We start from the raw sequence: 19145 nt of genomic DNA, 5'->3' as shown, positions 1-19145 counted from the left end.
CCTGGGGTCAGGGCCATGGGGCACTGGTTCTGCAGGTGCCTCAGGCAAGTGCCTCCCTCACTGGGGGGACTTGGGCAAACAGGCCCCAGGCAGAGCCAGGCCCCAACCCCTCTCCCAGCCCAGCACAAACTGCAAGTGGCCCAAAGGAGACTTCTGTGTATTCCCCAGGGAGGACGGGCAGATGTGCTGCAGCAGGTAAAGCACACAAACACGGGGCCCAAAGTGAAGACAATGAAATGTATTTTAAATAAAACAGCATGGGAAGAACGGGGGCAAAGGAACCACCCCTGACGGTGAATGATGCCGGCCTGTGAGGGGAGAAGCACAGGGGGCTTTGTCTGCTCCCAGGGATTTTAAATCCCATTGTTTCTTCTAAAGAAAGCAATGGTCAGGGCAGATTTTATGCATCACTTTCTTAGGGGAACAGGGAAGGCAGATGAACACGTGTGCGACCTCCAACATGGCCTCTAGCTTTCAGCATCTGAACCTCCAAACACGCTCTAAAGGGTCACAATGTTGGACTTGTCCAGCTCCCTGAGATCTTAAACCCAAAACACTGGTTCCCAGGGCCCGTCCCCATGGTCCCTGTCCATACTGTTAGCCACAGGTCCCAGTTTACCCGGAACATCCCCCGTGAACTTGGTCAATTCCAAATGCTGGGGGAAAACCAAGCTTTCCATTACAATGGAAAATGCAACAGAAAATACTAGAAATCATCTTCCACTGTTAATTTATTCCATCTCCCCTGCCCTACCCTGCCCAACTCTTCTTAAAACCTTTCAAAAGCCTTAAAAAGCCAGCGGTTTCTCAGAAATTGGAGCTCCTTCCCCTTGGCTCCACAATGTTCACGGTCTAAATTTTTGCCCAAATCATGTCTTAGTGAAAACCATTTTGGAGTTAACTGCTGGAGTGGTACGGACGTTAAAGTGCTGATGGACTTGCAGTGGGACGAGGGACTCGGGCCGCACCCCTCGGGCACAGGCACAGACTGGCAAGAGGCAAGCGCAGGTACAGACCCTAACTAGAAAGAATGAGCTGCTGAGGGATACCTGGGTGGCTCAGGTGGGTTAAAGCCTCTACCTTCAGCTCAGGTCATGATCTCAGGGTCCTGGGATGGAGTCCTGCATCGGGCTCTCTGCTCAGCGGGGAGTCTGCCTCCCCCTCTCTCTCTGCCTGCCTCTCTGCCTACTTGTGATCTCTGTCAAATAAATAAATAAAATCTTAAAAAAAAAAAAAAGAAATGAGCTGCTGAGCCCACGGCAAGTGCAGACATCCACACGGGAATGGCTGAATATTTCCATTTTCAGGCGTGAATGATCCTCTTTAAATTACCCATGTGTGGATACAGCTACTGACACAAATCCTTTTTTATTTATTTTTAATTACATTACAAGGAAATTAATGCCTGCACCAATTACTTAGAAAACCTTGAGGCAGACCTTCAAAGGTTTTTTTGGGTTTTTCGTGTTTTGTTTTGTTTTAATAAAAGCTCAAAAATGGAAGAAAGACAACTGAAACTGCAAATTAGAACCCAGTGTGTTTCCAGAATGTTCCCTTACTTATGTTGTTAATGGGGTAGCTGTCCTGCCAGGCTCCCATCAGCCTGCTTTAAGGGCCTCCCCATGAGCATCTCTCCACTCCAGAGACCACCTGTGTACCCATCTCTCCCCAAAAAGCTTTGAACAAAGCTACCCTTACAATGCTTTTAATATGTTAATGGAAGAGTGACGCCCTTGGGAGAAGCTGCTACCAGAGGAGGAGGCTGAGAGCAACAGACAGGGAAAGGAGGTACCTCCTAGGGGAGGGGGGAGTAGGCAGGGTGGGCTGGGAGGGCACAGTGTTGCCATGGGGCAGGTCAAGGCCAAGCTGGGTTGAAGAGGCTAAAGCCATCCAAGCATTCACAAAACTGCCAGGTCAGAAGGCTCTACAGTTTGGAATCATCACTGCTACTCTAACTCTGGTCCCTGCCCATCGGCTCCCAAGAAAAGTGAGCTCTCTGTCCCCTTCCCACCAAGACCCCTCGGGGGATCGGTCACTTTGAACCCTGGTTCAGGTACATGTCTGACAGGGCTTCAGAACCTCAACTGAAGGCCAACAAAGGAAATGACACTCTTCTGCCTTAGCCAAGGAAACCCAAGCACACTGCAAGTGCAAGAAAAGGCCCTGGGGCCACCCGGGAGCCAGAGAACCACAGCCGTCTTCTCCTCCCCTCAGAACAGAGAGCAAGAACTCAGATACCACAAGCTTATACTTAAGCTATGACAAACATTCTTAATTTAACCATTTCTTCTCAATCTACCTGTCGCTGGTAGAAAGGATGTTCAGACATGGCTTCTAGAGAAACTCTAGTAAAGCACCTGGGAGCACCTACAGACCGGACTGAAGGTAACTCAGCACTTCACAACCTCAGTCAACAGTCCTGCGGAGGGTCAGTACTACTCTGAACCATTTTGCATTATAAACCTCCAAACCACCCCATGCTCCAAAGACCAGCTGGAGAAAAACCACTTGCTTAGCACGTCCATAACCCAGCATGGGGCAAAAATGGCCAAAGAACTCAGTCTCCTGACTCTGGTGTCCTAGAGAGCCCACAATGCAATCCAGGGCCTTCAAGCCTCTGGAGGAGCTCACAGCCAGGAGAGCTGCTTGGGGGGCAGGGAGGGGCCAAAACGGCACTACACTGTGCTGCTTTCTCCTGCGCCGGCACAGGCCACCGGCCCCAAGGCACGCAAGGCAGCCACAACATAATCAGCAACTACTGCAGCCACCTAGAGGGGACTCAGAGGGAACCACGTGGCTATGTCAAAAAGCCAGGGTCCCCAGCCTTGCTCGCCAGCTGAACTAGCTGCATCGTTTTTGAAATGAAAATAGCTGTATGTTCTGTCGCCTTTCCAGAGAGCCTTTTTCACTGGGAAAGTGAGCTGGGAAGATCCTGTGAGGAAGATTAGTGAGAGTCTGAAAACGTTAGCGTTCTGGGGAACACCAGCCAGGACTGTCCACGTTAGTGGCATTTTCATCAGAGCCTCCCAAACAGTCTTCAAAGCAAATACTACTGTCTCCGTATCACAGATGAGAAAACTTAAGTATTCATTAGGTCGATGGTCACCAGCCAGTATCATGCCGCCAAAACTCGGACCCAGAGCTGTGAAAGCTCAAGCCACACCCGGGTGACCCAACATACAGAAACACGGGCAGAAACTCACTGTGGGTCCCTTTATAAAGAGTAGAAAGTTGTAAACAGAACTTTATTTAGAGAATCATGTACATCCATGTAATATTTTTAAATTGTTTAAAAGAGCTTTTCAATGACCAGAGGAACCACTTATCTTGAATCCGATTTAAACAAATACAAGAGGCCATCTGTGCACTGTATTTAGAGTAGCATTAAAAACCATGGAAATATGCTCAAATGTCAGCAGGAAAATTAAGGGTAATTTCTCTTCTGTATCTTCCAAACTTCTTCAATAAGTACATTACTGTTTTTATAATCATAACCCCCTCCCAAAAAAAGCATTACTCTGTCTGGCTTGGTTAATTGACACCAACTTCACCCCCAAAGGTCACAGGGCAGAACTCTGTGTGCTTGTGTTCATTCTCTGGTCTCCTGCCTCTCCTCTAGGGGCCGCCGTAGGGGCATCTCCTTCTGGCTCCGTCCCAGGCCACGAGTGAGCCAGGCCCGGCACCGCGGAGGCCCAGGGGACCCCACGGACGGCTCAGCGTCAAGTCCAGCAGGCTACAGGTCCCTTCAGCCCTCAAGTTCTGGCTCTAGAGCCACCCGAGCCACTGGTTCTGGAAGGGACTCCCGACTGCGGCACAGCCTCCCCCCACCAGACAGGGCTCCTAGAAACACCGCCCCTACGATCCCAGAAAATCCTCTGCAGATGCGGGAGAACCGGCCCGGAGGAGACGTGTCTGAGGAAGAGGGTTGGTCTGAAGCAGCGCAGCGCTCTGGCCACACCACCACAAGCGCAGCGAACAGGCCTTCTCCGCGGGCCGCTCTCCACACAGGCACTGCGGTCACACAGCTGAGAGAAGATTCGGAGGCTACATTTAGGCTCGCCGGGAAAAAGCCCACCACTCGTTGGTGAGTGCATCATATCCATATTATTAGCTGACATCTGCCACCTGCCGGCTCCGTGCCGGCTCCGTGCGGGCTCCGTGCGACACGTCACTGAGCACGATCCCCGTAAGCACCATCACCTCCCCTTCTCCGGACGGCTCGGCCCGTAAAGCACCTGCCAGCGGCGCGCGTCTTGCTTGAAGAGCTCAGGCAGGGCAGCACAGCTCCCACGGCTCCCGCTGCTCCCACGGCTCCAGGCGCTCCCTGGAGCCTCCCGGCCCCCAGCCACCCAGCCCTGTTGGCTTCCTGCAGAGCGCGAACCCGCCCACTCGGCCCCCTCCCCGGCCCCCTCCCCGCACTGCCCTGTTCCGACAGGCTGCCTGCCTCACCTTGACCCCTCAGCAGGTATCAGAGGCCAGATAGGAGGAGTCTCACTTCCGGTGCTGCTGTTCTAACGGGACACATCGTCTCAGTGCCCCACAGGGGATGTGATGATCACCAAGACCGGTGAAGCACCCACGGAGCCCGTGTCCAGTTCCACGTGGCCCGCAGACACGCGCACAGCGGACACTCATCACCTGCCGGACGCCAGCGCCACCGAGAGCCGGGTCTGGCCCCCACGCGAGCGCGTCGGTGCACCTGGGAGGTCTACAGGAAGGAAGCTGCCGCACTTCACTGTATCCGATACGTGTACGCAGTTAAGTCCAGAGAGGCAAAGCTGACACAGAGCACTGACTTGTCAGTCAGTCAGCCAGGTTTGATGCCAACTAGTTGGAAGGAGGAAACGAGTCATGTGCACCAGTTCTCCTGGGTCCAAACTAGACATCACACTCACCGACCTCCCAAGGCCCCACCAAGATGACCAGAAACAATTTTTAAGAAAAAAACACAAGAATGCTGGAACACTGCCAAAACTGGAAGGACAGGAAAGGACTTAGCGGAGCCAAAGGTCAAAGTCAACATGGACGCGTGGAAAGCAGACGCCTCTGTCCGGTGATTTCCCACAGCCCGACTATTCTGACACTGGCTACAGAGCCGTGAGCGCGACCCACTGAGGCCCTTGCTCTGAGCTGGGAGCGGAGCCAGGGCAGCATGGAGAGGGGAAATGATCCCCAAAATAAACCAGAGGGCACAGAGTGCACTCTGCCAACTGGTGGCCCATGGCCATGCCCATGGCTCCCGGGTTAGGTGGTGAGGGGCCGGTACTGGAACCCGGACAGAACAGCAAGTGGCGGCCGGACACACACAGGTCAGGGCAGCATCCGGGGAAAAGGAAGAGCAGGCCGAGGCCCCAGCAGCCAGGACGAGGTTGGGAGGCTTCGGGAACCAGGAGAAGCCCGTGTGGCCTTGGGAACAGAGGCACCGTCAGTCTGGAATGCAGCAACCCTGGGCCAACTGTGGGGCAAACAAGAGTGCCAGGCTTCGGAAGATACCCAGTGGCCAGGAAGAAGGGGACCAAAGAGGCCTGAGAAAGCCGGAGCCCTTCTGGAAGACTTGGGCCCTGACAAAGGTGCCTGCCGACTGCCCCAAGCCTGTCCCCTCTCCCCACGGGGCTGCCAAGTCCCAGAAAAGCTAGCCCAGGACATGGCCAGCCTCTCAAGCCTGTAGCCTGAGCTGAAATTTCTCAGTGAGGCGGAAGGTGCACAGCAGGAACACACGCACATCACCTCAGCAGAAAGACAGACTATGAGGTCTGCCCTGGCAGCAACCCCATGAACAGGCCACAGCAAACAAAAAGAAACAGGAGAGGAACCCAGTACACGACAGAAACAACACCAGCACCCAACACCCAGCACCGAAGAAGACACACAAGCCAAGTTCAGGAAAAACCTGCTCCAGGACCTTGTTCTATAGAAAAGCAACCTGGGTCAGAAACCATCAGTAATGTCGGGGTTCCCTGGTGACAGTCAGCAGAATGAGGGCACAGGAGAGCTACCGTGCTAAGGACACACACCGCGAGCCAGAGCAACAAGAACCTAGTTCAACAAGATGAACAGAGAAAAAAGAAATTATTCAAGTCATCCAAGGGGAAAAGGTCTCCCGAGGGACAGAGGCGCTGCCAGCCAGCAGAAGAGGAGCCCAGAAGGCCCCGCAGAGTCGCGTGGAAGAGCCGGTGTACCTGAAGCAAAGGCACAGCCCGCTCTGTGGGGGGGAAGGGAAGCTGTGCTCCAGGCAGAACAGATGCTGGGGGCCCACACTGAGCCAGACGCAGCACCAAGGGCCATGTGTGGACTAGAAGGCGGCTTCCAAAAGGCAACTAACAAATTAACTAACATGGACCACCTTCACCAAGAGGGGAGTGAGTCTTGCCTCCGATTTCTGACGACACTCACAGCCAGAGACGTGGAGCAATTCTGGAGCAATTCTGAGGCCGAGAGATGGGTATTGAGACACACAGCAGGCCTCAGGGAACGCGGCACCAATTAGCTCTCTTTAAAGACCTGACTGAACACACACAACAAAAAGATCCTGACGCAGGCTTCCCCGTGCAGAGCTGGTGAATGAGCACAGGGCGGGAGCCGGGGCCCCAGGCGCTCAGCCGAGCTCAGGGCCAGGACCACAGGGAGCAAGGCCAGGGTCACAGCCGGAGGAGCACGGTCTGCTGCTGTGAAGCTCATTCCAGCACACGCAGGCCAGGAAGACGGCCTCGCTCCTGCAAGCTCTGCCCGCAAGGACACAGCCTCCATGGAGCTCCCCAGACATGCCGACCACGCAAAGAACTCCGAAATCTGAAGGAGTCCAGGGACGAGTGCTGGTGGGGAGCAGGACGTCTCTGTAAATACAAAACCGAGACTCACCCACCGCAAACTGTGGTCTCCCACATCCGGGCAGCACTGCAGTGTCACTAGGAACCCTGACTGCCTGGGGTCAGAGGCCCTGCTGCTTTCCAGCGACCAGACCTTGCGGGATGCGGCCAGTGCCTCCACACGGTGCTGTCATGAAGATTTCATGACTCCAGACAAAGTACTCAGAACAGGACTCGGCACTTAGTCAAGGCTCAATAGATGGCAGTGATTATAATTACAGAACAAAATATAAACGCCTAACTGCTGCTGACAAAATAATTCAGTGCAAATCAGGAAGTGAAGATACATGAAAGAGCTATTTTATTTTAGTTCGCTCAGGCCGCTGGAACAGGACACCACAGACTAGGCAAGTCCAACAACAGGCATTTATTTCCCACAGTTCTGGAGGCTACAGGTCTAAGATCAGGGGACCGGCGCAGTCAGGCTCCGGTGAGAGCCCTCTTCCTGGCTTGCAGACAGCTGCCTTTTCACTCGGTCTGTAACAGGGCTGAGAGCCAGCAAGCAATCTGGCCCCTTCTTAGAAAGACACTAATCCCAGGATGAGACCCTGCCTCTGTGACCTCATCTAACCCTAATCACTTCCAAGGGCCCCTTCCCCAAGCATCGTCACACTGGGGTCGGGGCTTCAACATACGGATTTTAGGGGACGCAACTCAGTCTGCAGCAAGAACTAACAACAGCTGTACACTACACAGCAGTAAGCAAACGGATATGATGTCATCAAAACTTTTCCTTTGATTTTTTTGCACTCAGTCACTTAAGCTTTTCATCATTTTTAAGGAGGGGGGGAGGGCAGAGGGAGAGAGAGAATCTCAAGCAGACTCCACACCCAGAAGAGAGCAGGACATGGGGCTCAATCCCGTGACCTTGAGATCATGACCTGAGCTGAAACCAAGAGTTGGTCACTTAACCAACTAAGCCACCCAGGCGCCCCTCATCATTTATGCTCTTGGTCTCGGCAATACCTCCTAGAAACTAGTATTTCCATCCGAGAGGTTCCACATTATTTTCACTTTCCACCAAAATCAAAAATTCAGTAAACCGTGTTTAAAGAGAACATGACTCGCACTGGAAGTATTTCCATTGATCAATTCATGTGTCCGTCCGCCATGGGCTTAAAAGGAGAGGTCTACAGTGGCAGTCACCTGATTGTATTTTGGTTATTGCCGGGGGATGGACCCCATGATTTTTAAGCTTCTTTTTTTATTTTTTACTTATTTATTTTTTAATATTTTATTTATTTATTTGACAGAGAGAAATCACAAGTAGTCGGAGAGGCAGGCAGAGAGAGAGAGAGAGGGAAGCAGGCTCCCTGCTGAGCAGAGAGCCCGATGCGGGACTCGATCCCAGGACCTGAGATCATGACCTGAGCCGAAGGCAGCGGCTTAACCCACTGAGCCACCCAGGCGCCCTAAGCTTCTTTTTTTAAACACACACACACAAATCCACTTAATAAAAATAATCATTTAAAAGTCAGCAGAAAACACTCTTAGACATTACCTCTCACTAAAGCAATCAGCAAACAGAACTGTTAAGAGGATCAGCATCACGCACGGTGGCGGTGTGTGTCACTGACCACTTAAAGGAGTCACTCTTGCAAGGTAGGGGACAGCACCAGACCGCAGGCCCGGTTTGCGAGAAAATACTTCCAACTCCTCCTGGGGAGACTGGGACGCACATTCAGAGCCTGGGCAGACCTAAAGATGGTCTCTGCAACCTGAGAGGTCCTGTCTCTACCCAGAGACTGGGGTTCGTGTCTTTCTTTTCTTGCTAGTACCAGACCTCTCTGAACAACCCCCTCTCTGCTCTGCACGTCTAGTGGTTAAGAAGAAATGCTGTGGCCTCAGACTGCCTGGGTTCCAAAGCCAGTGCTTCACTGACCTGTCGTGCGAGCTAGCCAACCCCTGTGCTCCGAGCTGCGCCCCTGCTCCGCACCCGGGAGGGCGGCGGGGGGCGCAGCATGAAGGCCTGTGGGCTCAACGGGGCACAGTACACACATGTGACAGTGACAAGTGCGGAAAACCACTCGCTCGGTGGCAGCGAAGGAGAGGCGGAGACAGCAGCTGCAAAGGAAGGCCAGAGAACACAGGGCCTCTTCCCCAGCTACAAGCTGCTCACTTCCAATAGTCTTACCCCAAAAGCCCTCCAAAAAGGCCATTTTTACTCTTAACAATTTTGTGAGTTGCAGTTCATCCCAAACCTTAACCTGGGGCAGTTCGCACAGGTCCCCTTTCTCTGGAGCTTGGTCTCCACCCCACGTGCTTGCCGCGGCCGCGGGGGGCTGCTCAGTCTCCTGGAGCCAGCCTCTGACGGGGCCGCAGACGCTCCGTGGTACTCGAGGACCTCCGCAGGGCGCCACCGAGGAAGGTGTGTGTCCTCTTTCCCAGGCCGGCCATCTCTTCAGGTTCTCCTTCTATTTTTAAAACTCTGATTGCTTCAGTTTAGAGAAGATGCTAATAACCAAAAACCTGAAGCGCGTTGCACGCAGGCCGCCACCTCTGCCAGGTCGCCTTGTCCCTGCGTCCTGCTCTTGATCCCGGCACCCCTGCACGGGCTCTCCCGCCCCACGCGCCCGCTGGGGGGCTGCAGCTCTCCGACTGCCTGGCTGCCCCTCGGGGAGACGCTCCATCTACTGAAGCTGACTCTCTTTAAACCGAAACATTGAGGAGAAAAAATGGGAGGTGGCAGGCAACAGACGCTCACTGGCCCTGCTTCCGGCTTTCAACAGTCTTCAGTTGAAACAGCAACTCACCAACTGCTCCACTCTTCCCGGACGACAACTTGCCAGAAAAATCCAGACGGGAGGAGCCCCGCCTGCCCCACAGTCCGGGACGGTCTGCAGAAAGCGGGACCTTCAGTGAACCGGAGCAGACCCTGCAGACCCTCCCCCACAAAGCCCCCCAAGCCCACCCCCAGCATCTCCATCATCTGCCATCTGACTCCAGGTGCCCCCAGGTTCTCTCTCTCCCTCGATCTCTCTCTCCCTCGATTTGCAATGTCCCCTTACAGCCACACGGAGGCTGGCTTCACAGGGCGAGCTGCCACCCCCTCCCAAGTCCTGAAGAGGTCCCCTTCCCCCAGCAGGCCAGGAGGATGTCGGCCTGGCCAGGCTTCAGCTTTCTGTGTGTGGTACCCATCTCGAGGCCTGCTCGGAGAACGCACGACCCTCCTGCAAGCGACCCGAGAGCCCACCCCGGCGGAGCCCCCGCCCCCGGAGCCGTGGCTGCCCCGAGTGCCCGAGAAGAGCAGAGGCTCCGGGCAGGAGCGCTGCCCCCCGCCACCCCCCCCCCCCACCAGGCTGGACTGAGTTGTTCCGCGTCGCACTCTGCGTGACTGAGACCATGCTGTGTGCGCAACTGAAATGGTGGCCCTTTGAGATGAAGACCCGCTGGAAACTCAGAAACGCCAATTCTAGAGCTTTCCAGGGGTGGCTCGCTGAGCACCACGGCTTCCGCAGCTGTTTGCAGTTTGGATTCATTTAGGCAGCAGTTACCGAACCAACTACTGAGTTTGCAATAAAGAGAGTCTAAAGCTACTCTAGGTCGGCACTGTCAGAAGTCAGAAGGCTACTTAAGTGTTCATTAAAATGAAATGCAATTAAGATTCAGTTCCACAGCTGCATCAGGCGCACGGCAAGCGCTCCAGGGCCACACGGAGCCAGCAGCAACTGGTCGGGCCGCACAAAACCCGGGCCCGGCCGCCCTCACAGAGCGCGCCACAGCGCCCTGTCCCACCGTTCACAGAGGCCAAGCCTGAAGCTGCAAAGCGCTCAGAGAAAGAGCACGCACTCCTACTATGTGCACAGAACCCGAAATCCTAAACCGCCCCCCACCGGTCGCATGAAGCCACACAGCTGATACTAGAGCGGTGCCCGGAAAGATCTGGAAAGACGCTTAATTTAAGACCCTCAGAACACGTTACTCAGGCACGGTTTAAATTTTTAAAATCAGAAAAGAATGCCTTGACTCCAAGGGAGAAGCGTCTCACGATACCGCGTGGGTTCCTGAAGACTCGGACCTTCAGGCTTTTAGCAGCTTCTCTGAGAAAAGCTCGGGCCTGAGAGGGAAACTTGTATTTTCAAACCCGGAGCAAAAGGCCTTTTCTGTCCAGTTGGCAATGTGCCCCGCCTAATTTTTGGTTTCAATTTCCTCCGAGAAGAGAGGAGAAAAGGGAAGGAAAGGAGTGGCCTGCTCAGCTCTCCACGTCACAATTCACATGGCACTTCCAAGTCTCCTCTGTTTAGCACATCCTGCCAGGGCTATGTCGTGGACGTACTTCCCAGGTGGGGAAACCGAGGCGCAAAAGTCAGGAACCAGCATGAAATCAGTCAACACCAGGCCTGTGCATGAGGCTACAGGGGAGCGGAGCACAGGAGAACCAAGGGAGCTCAAGGCCACGTGCAGATCGCAGCCGAAGGGCTCCGAGCAAAAAACAGAAGGATCTGATTTTTCATTTCCCTTCCACTCCTGCATCCCAGCCATGGCTTCAGATCCACCGGATTCCAGAAACACGACGATCTGAAATCTCTCTCAAATACGGAAAGATAGAAACCACCTACATCCACATGTTATCACTTAGGAAATTAACTCCAGTCTTAAACCACAGGAGGACCTAAATGGTTCTACAGAGCAACTGATCTGGGAATTAAAAAGAGCACAAACCCACAATAAAAAGGCACATCTCTGACAATGAAAGACATTCCCTGCCAATGGGAACCTCAGAGACACTCCCACCGAGCCTGCCCCATCAGCCTGGAGACAGACAGACCCCCGAGCAGGGACCGCTCTGCCACGAGGGAGAGCCAGCGTCTCCTCCTTGCTGCTAGGGCTCGGAGCACACGCCCCTGAGCTCAGGCCATGCTCAGCCTGATCCCAGGACACTCAGCAGGTGGCTGAAGGACAGGCAATGTATCTTCATACTTCCCTAAGTTTTCAGACTTTGCCATGGTTAGGTATTAATTTTCGAACAACAAAGAGAAGCTTGCTAAATCTAAGTGGAAATGCCTTTCAAACACAATTTTTTGAGAGCTTTCTGCTTTTGATTCTACACTGCAAGGTATAAAACTGGTTTAACCACACTCTTTGGGAAGATAAACAGAAAAACTACAATCAATTTTACTTTAATACTCTGCACTTAAGTAACTTCAGAGTTGGCAATCAAATCTTCAAAAATTCCAAGACAACAAAGTTACTTTCAGCATCTGACCTAAACCACCTAAGCGGCCAGACCCTGTCACGCACGCTCACTCATTCATCAGAGCCTGATGCAGAGCTGGCCAGCAGCACCCACTTGGCCCTGGGGATGCAGCTAAGACACGGCCCCTAAGACCAGCGGTCAATGGTCAGTTGTGTATGAGCGGCGGTCACTCCACAGGAAGAGGCCACGGAAGAACTGCGTGGGAGTGTGCTTGCTCTGAAGCGAGGGCCACAGCCTGTGGAGGGGGAGGCGCCCACTCGCATTAACTCGGGCTGCTGTACACACGGTGTGGGGTCTTGTGCAAAGCACACATGGTCTGTTATGTGCTTAGACCTAAATTCCAGAGGCAACATGAGTGAATCATGTCGCATCCCCGCCGACCCCCGAGAGGAATAACAGCTTTCCCAAGCTGCCCAGTGCACGTGGCCTCAGGAACAGGACTTTTCAACTGCGGTAGTTCTCATGTACTCGTTCACACGGCTTTCACATACACGTCTCTTAGGTGACACAGGAGACAAGCACAGAAAGGCCCCGAGAGCTAGTCTCTGGTTGCCTGAGTTCAGTCGTGACGACCAAGCCAGAGGACAGACAACAGTCTACCAGAGTCATCACAGTGGGCCGGAGTCCAGTCGAGGGAGAGAAGTGCTGGAAAAGACAACCACATGGTTTAGTCTACCTACAGGAGCATGCCCTCAGCCATGGAAGGAAGCCTCCAGAAGACCCCATGCCCCAAGCCTCAGAACCGTGGCGGAGACAAAATCATCCCCACATGCCCTTAAGAGAGACAACTACCTGAAAGAGCCTGACGCAAACACACAAGCCCTTCCAGCAGAGGGCCTCCGCCAGCTGGCACAGGTGTGGCCAGAGAGAGTCAAAGCTCTGTTGCCAGTGTGCAGATGGGGGGACCACAAGCCAAGGCAGGCAGAGATGGCTTTACGGTGCTGAGACAGTCCCCCAACTGGCAGCTAGCAAAGTATGGGGGACCTAAGTCCTGCAATAGCAAGGAACTGAATTCGCCAGCAGTATGCAAGAGGAGCCTGGGCTCCAGTCAGGAACGCAGCAGCCAACGCCGTGCCTGCACCCTGGTGAGAGCCTGAGCAGGAAGCCAACCCAGCTGTCCCAACCTCTGACACACAGAGTCCATGAGACAGTAAAGGAGTATTGGTTTAAGCTGCTAAGTTTATGCTCATTTGTCACACGGCCACAAAGAATAACTGCGGCCTGGAAACCCCGGAGTAAGCCATTTAATGTGCGGTGCAAATCCTGCACTGTAAGAAGATGCACCCCTGACCACCTCACCTGGGACACAGATTGGCATGGGGGACAGGCATCTCGGGCAACTGTCTCAGTCACCGAGGTCACCCATCTGCCTTTACGCCGGTGCCACACTCACCCAGCAGCCTTCACACCAGAGAGTCCAGAGGGGCCTCTCCAGAGTCACGGCCAGCAGCAGTCTCCTCGAGACCCCGTGAGCAGGACACCGCGCCCCGTCACCTGTCAGCCCGCGTCCAAGTGCAGCAGCAACACAGCTTTTCTCAACTTCAACATCACAGGCTGCTGTTTGCTCGGTCTTGGTTTTTTTGTTTGTTTGTTTTAAAGATTTAATTTATTTACTTGACAGAGATCACAAGTAGGCAGGCAGGCAGAGAGAGAGAGAAATAGAGAGAGATGGAAGCAGGGTCCCTGCTGAGCAGAGAGCCCAATTCAGGGCTTGATCCCAGGACCCTGAGATCATGACCTGAGCCGAAGACAGAGGCTTTAACCCTCTGAGCCCCTCAGGTGCCCCCGTCTTGCTTTTTAATAGCTTCTTTCATTCTGCACCGTAAAAAACAGGTCCTAAACCAATGCGCAAGAAGTCCTCATTTCCCAGGATAACCATGATGCCTCCACCCATCGGACGTACACGATTCCATTTACAGCGGGAAACAAAATTTCTTATTAAATAGTGCCCAAAGGAAGTCTGAGGCTTTACCTTGAAAAATCCCAAAGTTATGAAAAATTGATACTTTAAAACATTTACTTAAAAATTTTTCTCCAAGGTGCTGTCTCACCCGTGCTACTGCTGAGAAGCCACCGGCATCACTGCTCCTCCCTCACAAGCCCTGGGCAGCCCGGCAGCGACAGGGTCCGCCCCACCCCGCGGTGGCAGCGCGGGCATTACCAAGGTTGTTTTCTGCAAAAAACATTTGAGGTCTCTATCTTCCCCCAGGACTCCTCCAGCCTGTTTCATACCACAATCCTTTTCCAAGGCGTCTGTCCAGCCCTTCTCCGAGGGTCAGCAGTAAGTGCATCTTCACTTACCAGCAACCAGGCGCAACTCTCCGCAACTTCCTCACAACCCGCACGCCACCCTAGATGTTCGATCTCACTTTGCAGTGACAGGCCAGGGCATACTGGGTGGGAACAAGCGACACTCTTACTAAGGGGGCTGGAACCTCTGAGAAGGAGCTCATTTCACATGCTCAGCGCAGCAGCAATGCGGGCACGGCTTCCATGCCCGACCCCATACGCAGGGCTCGCAGATGCTGAACACTGAGAAAATGAGGCCTGTGCGTGCTACTGTCACCTTGCAGGGCAGGTCTCATTCTAACCTCCCCCATGTGTCCCATGATGTGTGTAGGCGGACAGGGGACGGAGAGGACGCACCAGGAGTGGCGATGCTGTCGTCTGCCAGGAGCCCTGCTGGGCTTTCACTTGCACCCTCCCACTGGGTCCCCACAAGGACGCACTGGGGGAGAGGGTCACCACACGCTACTTTACGTAGTGCCAAGTCAGGCTGGAAGCACAGAGGGAGAGGAGGCATCCTGAAGCCTTCTGAAGCCTCCTCCAGGCTCAGCCTCTCCAAACAAGAGTGAAGGAAACACACACGGAGTCCTGCGGGGTGTGGGTCACCATCCTACAAACCACACGGGTCCGTTTCTCACCAGTATCAGACGAAGAGCTGAATTTTGAACAGAAAATGTCAAAAAATAAACACTGTTAAAAGCCCGGCAGGAAGGATGCTCCATGACCATTTCACACTCAGGCACACCAGAGAGGACAGTCCACAGATGGCCAAAGCACACACTGAAGCCTGTCAGGGCCCGGCCTGCAGGGGCCCGCCAGAGGCCAGGGGCCTTCCCTCGTTTCATTGCGCTCCTCCCGGGGCTCTACAGGGCACCAGTAAGGATGCAGCAACACACCTGGGGTCCAAGCTCCCCCCACCCCCACCTGGGACTTTTCTTTGCCTTGAGGCTCACGAGGTTTCTGAAGCCGGCAGCACTGACCAGGGCAACGTAACAACTCGCTGGGCCAGGAAGTGGAGGTGAGGGCATGGGAAGGTGACGAGGGCCGGAGGCTGGGAAGTGCAGGGCCCAGGAGCCTGTCCACACCTGCCCACGTCCCTAAGTCAGAAACCCAGGTAGAGGGGAGAGAGCACATTCCACACCGTTCCCAAAAGTTTGAAAGTTCAAAGGAGACACAAAACAGCTGCTCCAAGACAAGTGCTTCCCTTTCCCTGCTCCGAGGGTTCCCGTTTGGATCCCTGTCTGCCTCCCCTGGCTTCGTCACCTCCTCAAGGGTGGAAGCAGACCGGCAGCCCTGTGAGGCCAGGCCACCAGTACAGTTTCGAAGGGCAACGCCTTCCAGCCCAGAAAAGAGCAGACAGTGTGCCTGTTCCACACGCCACCACGCAAACGCCCGACTGGCTTCGGCTGATGCTACTCAGCCTCCCGCAGCATCAGCCAGTGGCTCAGCCTTTCTAGGGACTACAGACATGGTCCTTCCAGAAACACCTGTCCTGGGCCTACACAGTAAGTCTGAGCCACTACTCACCAACAAGGCTCCTTTCTACTGACCAGGTCAAGGGCTCTCCCATCACAGACCTTTCCCCTTCTGAGCTATAAATGAAACACGTGGTGGTGGCCTTCCTCATCACTCTGAGTAAGCTGGTGGCTGGCGGCGAGTTCTAGACCGACTTATTTCTCGATACCAAAAAGCTGCCATAAGCCCAGCGGCCCGCCACGGGCAGGACCATGAGGGACACCTCCCTCCTCTGACCACAGGCAAACCTCCACAGTCCAAGGGCTGCTCTGACTTCCTGCTCCTCTGCTCAGTCCCGCCCGCCCCAAACGGTGGCCTGCTAGAAGCATTCCGTGTAGCAAACCAAGACGGGGCACCCCACCCTTCCAGACACACGGCAGGCAGTCCTAGCAGGCTCCTCCTCTAGGCAGAGATGGCAGTAAGTGGACAGACCCCGAGTGGTACACGTCAGCCACAGAGGCAGCCAAGGAGAAAAGAAGGAGCATCACCAAGAGCAGGACTGCACCGGCTCCTATTCAGGTAGGTTAAAACGGGGAACTCCTGGCTGGGCTGCTTCGGAACCTACTCTTCAACCCTCCACGCAGCCTCTGAGCAGAAACCTCACAGGCCAATGGTGGGGGCAGGGTAGGACCCGCAGTAGGCCCCCAGGCAGGGCCCAGAGCAGCAGCACCCAGGAGGCAGGCTTAGTTGTGGGCTGCAGTCTTTAACCCTAGGAGGACCGCAGAGATGCCATCATGGCGTTCTAAAGGGGACAGATGTAACCAAACCTGCTGATGGGGGAGATTCTCCTACTGGCCACTCTGGGAGAGGCCCAAGGGCCAGCAACAGTGTGTGCAAGGACCGCTGGCCGCTGGAGCAATCTCCGCGAGCAGTGCCGTGCTGCGTGAGGGTAAAGAGATCTGATCAAAGACTAGATGGGGGAGACAGACAAGGAGGAGGAAAGATCTGCACACTGTGCTAGTGTGTGCTGCGCAGGGGCACGCGGATGGAGGCCAGGGTTCAGAGGCACGATCAAGAGACGGGCATCTTCCAGGCCAACTACTACCTCAGGTCCTAGCAAAGAACCTCATATTTGGTGGGCTTATTTATTAATAAAAGCACCAGCACGGGCACCTGGGTGGCTCACTCAGTTAAGCATCTGCCTTCGGCTCAGGTCCAAATCCCAGAGTCCTGGGATCAAGCCCCATTCTGGTTCCCTGCTCAGCGGGGAGCCTGCTTCTCCCTCTCCCTCTACTCCTCCTCCCCAATCCCACACCTGGTGTGTGTTTCTCTCCCTCTCTCAAGTAAATAAGTAAATAAATAAATAATGTATGTATTGAAGATTTCTAGAAACCTAAGGGTGAGGAAACATTTTCCAGGACCTAAGTAATTTGCAGAAGGGCATGATGCCACCACTGCCAACAGCTCATGGAAGAAGCAAGACTTGGGGCCGTCTGGACCCCAAAATGCTCTACCAGTGAAGACCACATGTCCTCCTATTTTCCTAGTGCTAAGACACAGAGTCAGTTCCAGAAACATGACAGCCTGGAAACCTGCATGCCTCACCCCACCCCCCAACCAAGGAACTCGGGTATGATGCTATACATCGAGAAATCGCTCTAGACCACCCTTTCTTGGACAGTTTGCCAAGTAAGGACTGGAGAAAGAGAAGCAAGAGGAGAATGGCTCCTACCTGGGGCTGAAATGCACACTGGGGCTTCAGGGAATTTAAGAATGTAACACTTCTAACCCAAACCAGGTGAAACAAATTGCAGGACATGAAGCTCTTAGGATGCATCTCACTTGCTTTAAAGTAGTATCAACTTAACCATATTCCAACCTGAATGAACAGACTTATAACAAAAAAGAATTACTTTAAGTAATCTCAACACCTAACAATCCCTGGATTAGTAGAACTCTAATATTTGTTAAAAAAAAAAAAAAAATCCTAGTATCCTGGAAAATCCTTATGCAGCTCTTAAATCAGCATACGAATTGCAAAGAAAGTTTATGATTTAAGTCTTAAAATAACGACATAATATCTATATACAAAGGCTTTGTTTCTAGATGCTCAGAAAAGCACAGGAAGGCCAAAGGGCTGGGCAGGGAGCATTCCCACCTGAGCAGCCTCACCTGGGACTGTTTCAACCAACACTCCCACACCCACGTTTTGTTTTTTTAAAGAGTCCCTGTCATGTGTAACTGCACTAAACTTAAGTAGAACTTCGAATCCCCTCTAGGCCAACGTGGAAATATTTTAAATAAAAATAGCATCTTCCAAAGAATACGTGGTACAAATGTTTTTGTCTTCTTTGAAGACAATCAACTACTTTTTCAAAACTAGAAAAATGCTTTTTATGTTAATTTCTGCATAAAATTGAATCATAACACACACACCCTCATCCAAAAAAATTACTTCTAAATTCACTGTTGGTTAAATTGTATCACTAATTAAAAAAAAAAAAAAAAAAAGACAATGAATCATCTTCCAAAAAGATTTTTCTCAAAAAAAAGTTATTATTTAACGAGTATCTGCCTTCAACTCGATTCCAGTTCCCGGCAATACTAAAACCGTCTGCAGCTGACATAAAGCTGCACACCCATCTGCGCCCCACTTTGACACGGGGTCCCCAACAGGTCTGGGGAGAGGGAAGAAGGTGAAGGGCCCCAGACCCCCTTCCAGGGGCCCAAGGCGGGCGCGGCGGCCGCCGTCCTCCGCGGTCGGTCCGGGGATCGCAGCCGCAGCCCGCCGCTCCTCTGCACCAGCGTCTACTGTGCAGCGCAAGGAGAAGCCTTCCGGCGCGGTCGCCGCCGGCGCCCCCCGCGCGCCCCGCACTCACCCCTGGATGCCGGGGCTGTACGCGCGGCTCTTCCACGGCGTGCCGGGCCGCGGCGCCTGGGGCCCGGGGCCGCCCCCTCCGCTGAGCGCGGCCGCGCGGCTGCCCGACAGCAGGTAGTTGAGGCCGTAGGTGCTGGCCTTGTTCTCGCGTTTCCGGCGGCCCGGGTGGAACTGGTGCTGCGGCGGGGAGCCGGCGGGCGCGGGGCCGCGCGGCCCGGGGTGCCCGTTGGCCGCGCCGGGGGCGCTCGGCGGGCCGTCGGCGAAGTGGAAGAAGGCGCCGCCGCGGCCGCCGCCCGCCCGGCCGAGCGAGGCGCTGCTCGAGGACGACGACGAGCAGCCGGGGCTCTCGGTGCCCGACTCGGCGTTGGACGAGGACGACGACGACGACGACAGCGACGGCGACTTGTGCAGGCGCCGGGCGCCCTCGGCCGCGGGCCCGAGCGCCGTCAGCAGCGCGGGGGGC

At 54.1% G+C, this 19145-nt stretch overlaps 1 protein-coding gene across 1 annotated transcript in view; it reads right to left on the bottom strand.

The window, feature by feature from the left end:
- Positions 1 to 19141, bottom strand: part of TENT4A (terminal nucleotidyltransferase 4A) — a gene marked incomplete at its 5' end in the record, with an annotated part of 45828 nt that extends 26687 nt beyond the window's left edge. Inside the window, one exon of the mRNA XM_059416771.1 lies at positions 18684 to 19141. Within this exon, the coding sequence (XP_059272754.1) occupies positions 18684 to 19141 (458 nt within the window). The remainder of the gene's footprint in view (positions 1 to 18683) is intronic.
- Positions 19142 to 19145: the final 4 nt, after the last annotated feature.

This window comes from Mustela nigripes, chromosome 12 (assembly GCF_022355385.1).
Source record: "Mustela nigripes isolate SB6536 chromosome 12, MUSNIG.SB6536, whole genome shotgun sequence".
In the NCBI taxonomy this organism is placed as follows: Eukaryota; Metazoa; Chordata; class Mammalia; order Carnivora; family Mustelidae; genus Mustela; species Mustela nigripes.
The sequence above is the reverse complement of the archived record's forward strand: the minus strand, read 5'-3'. Positions and strand labels throughout refer to the sequence as shown.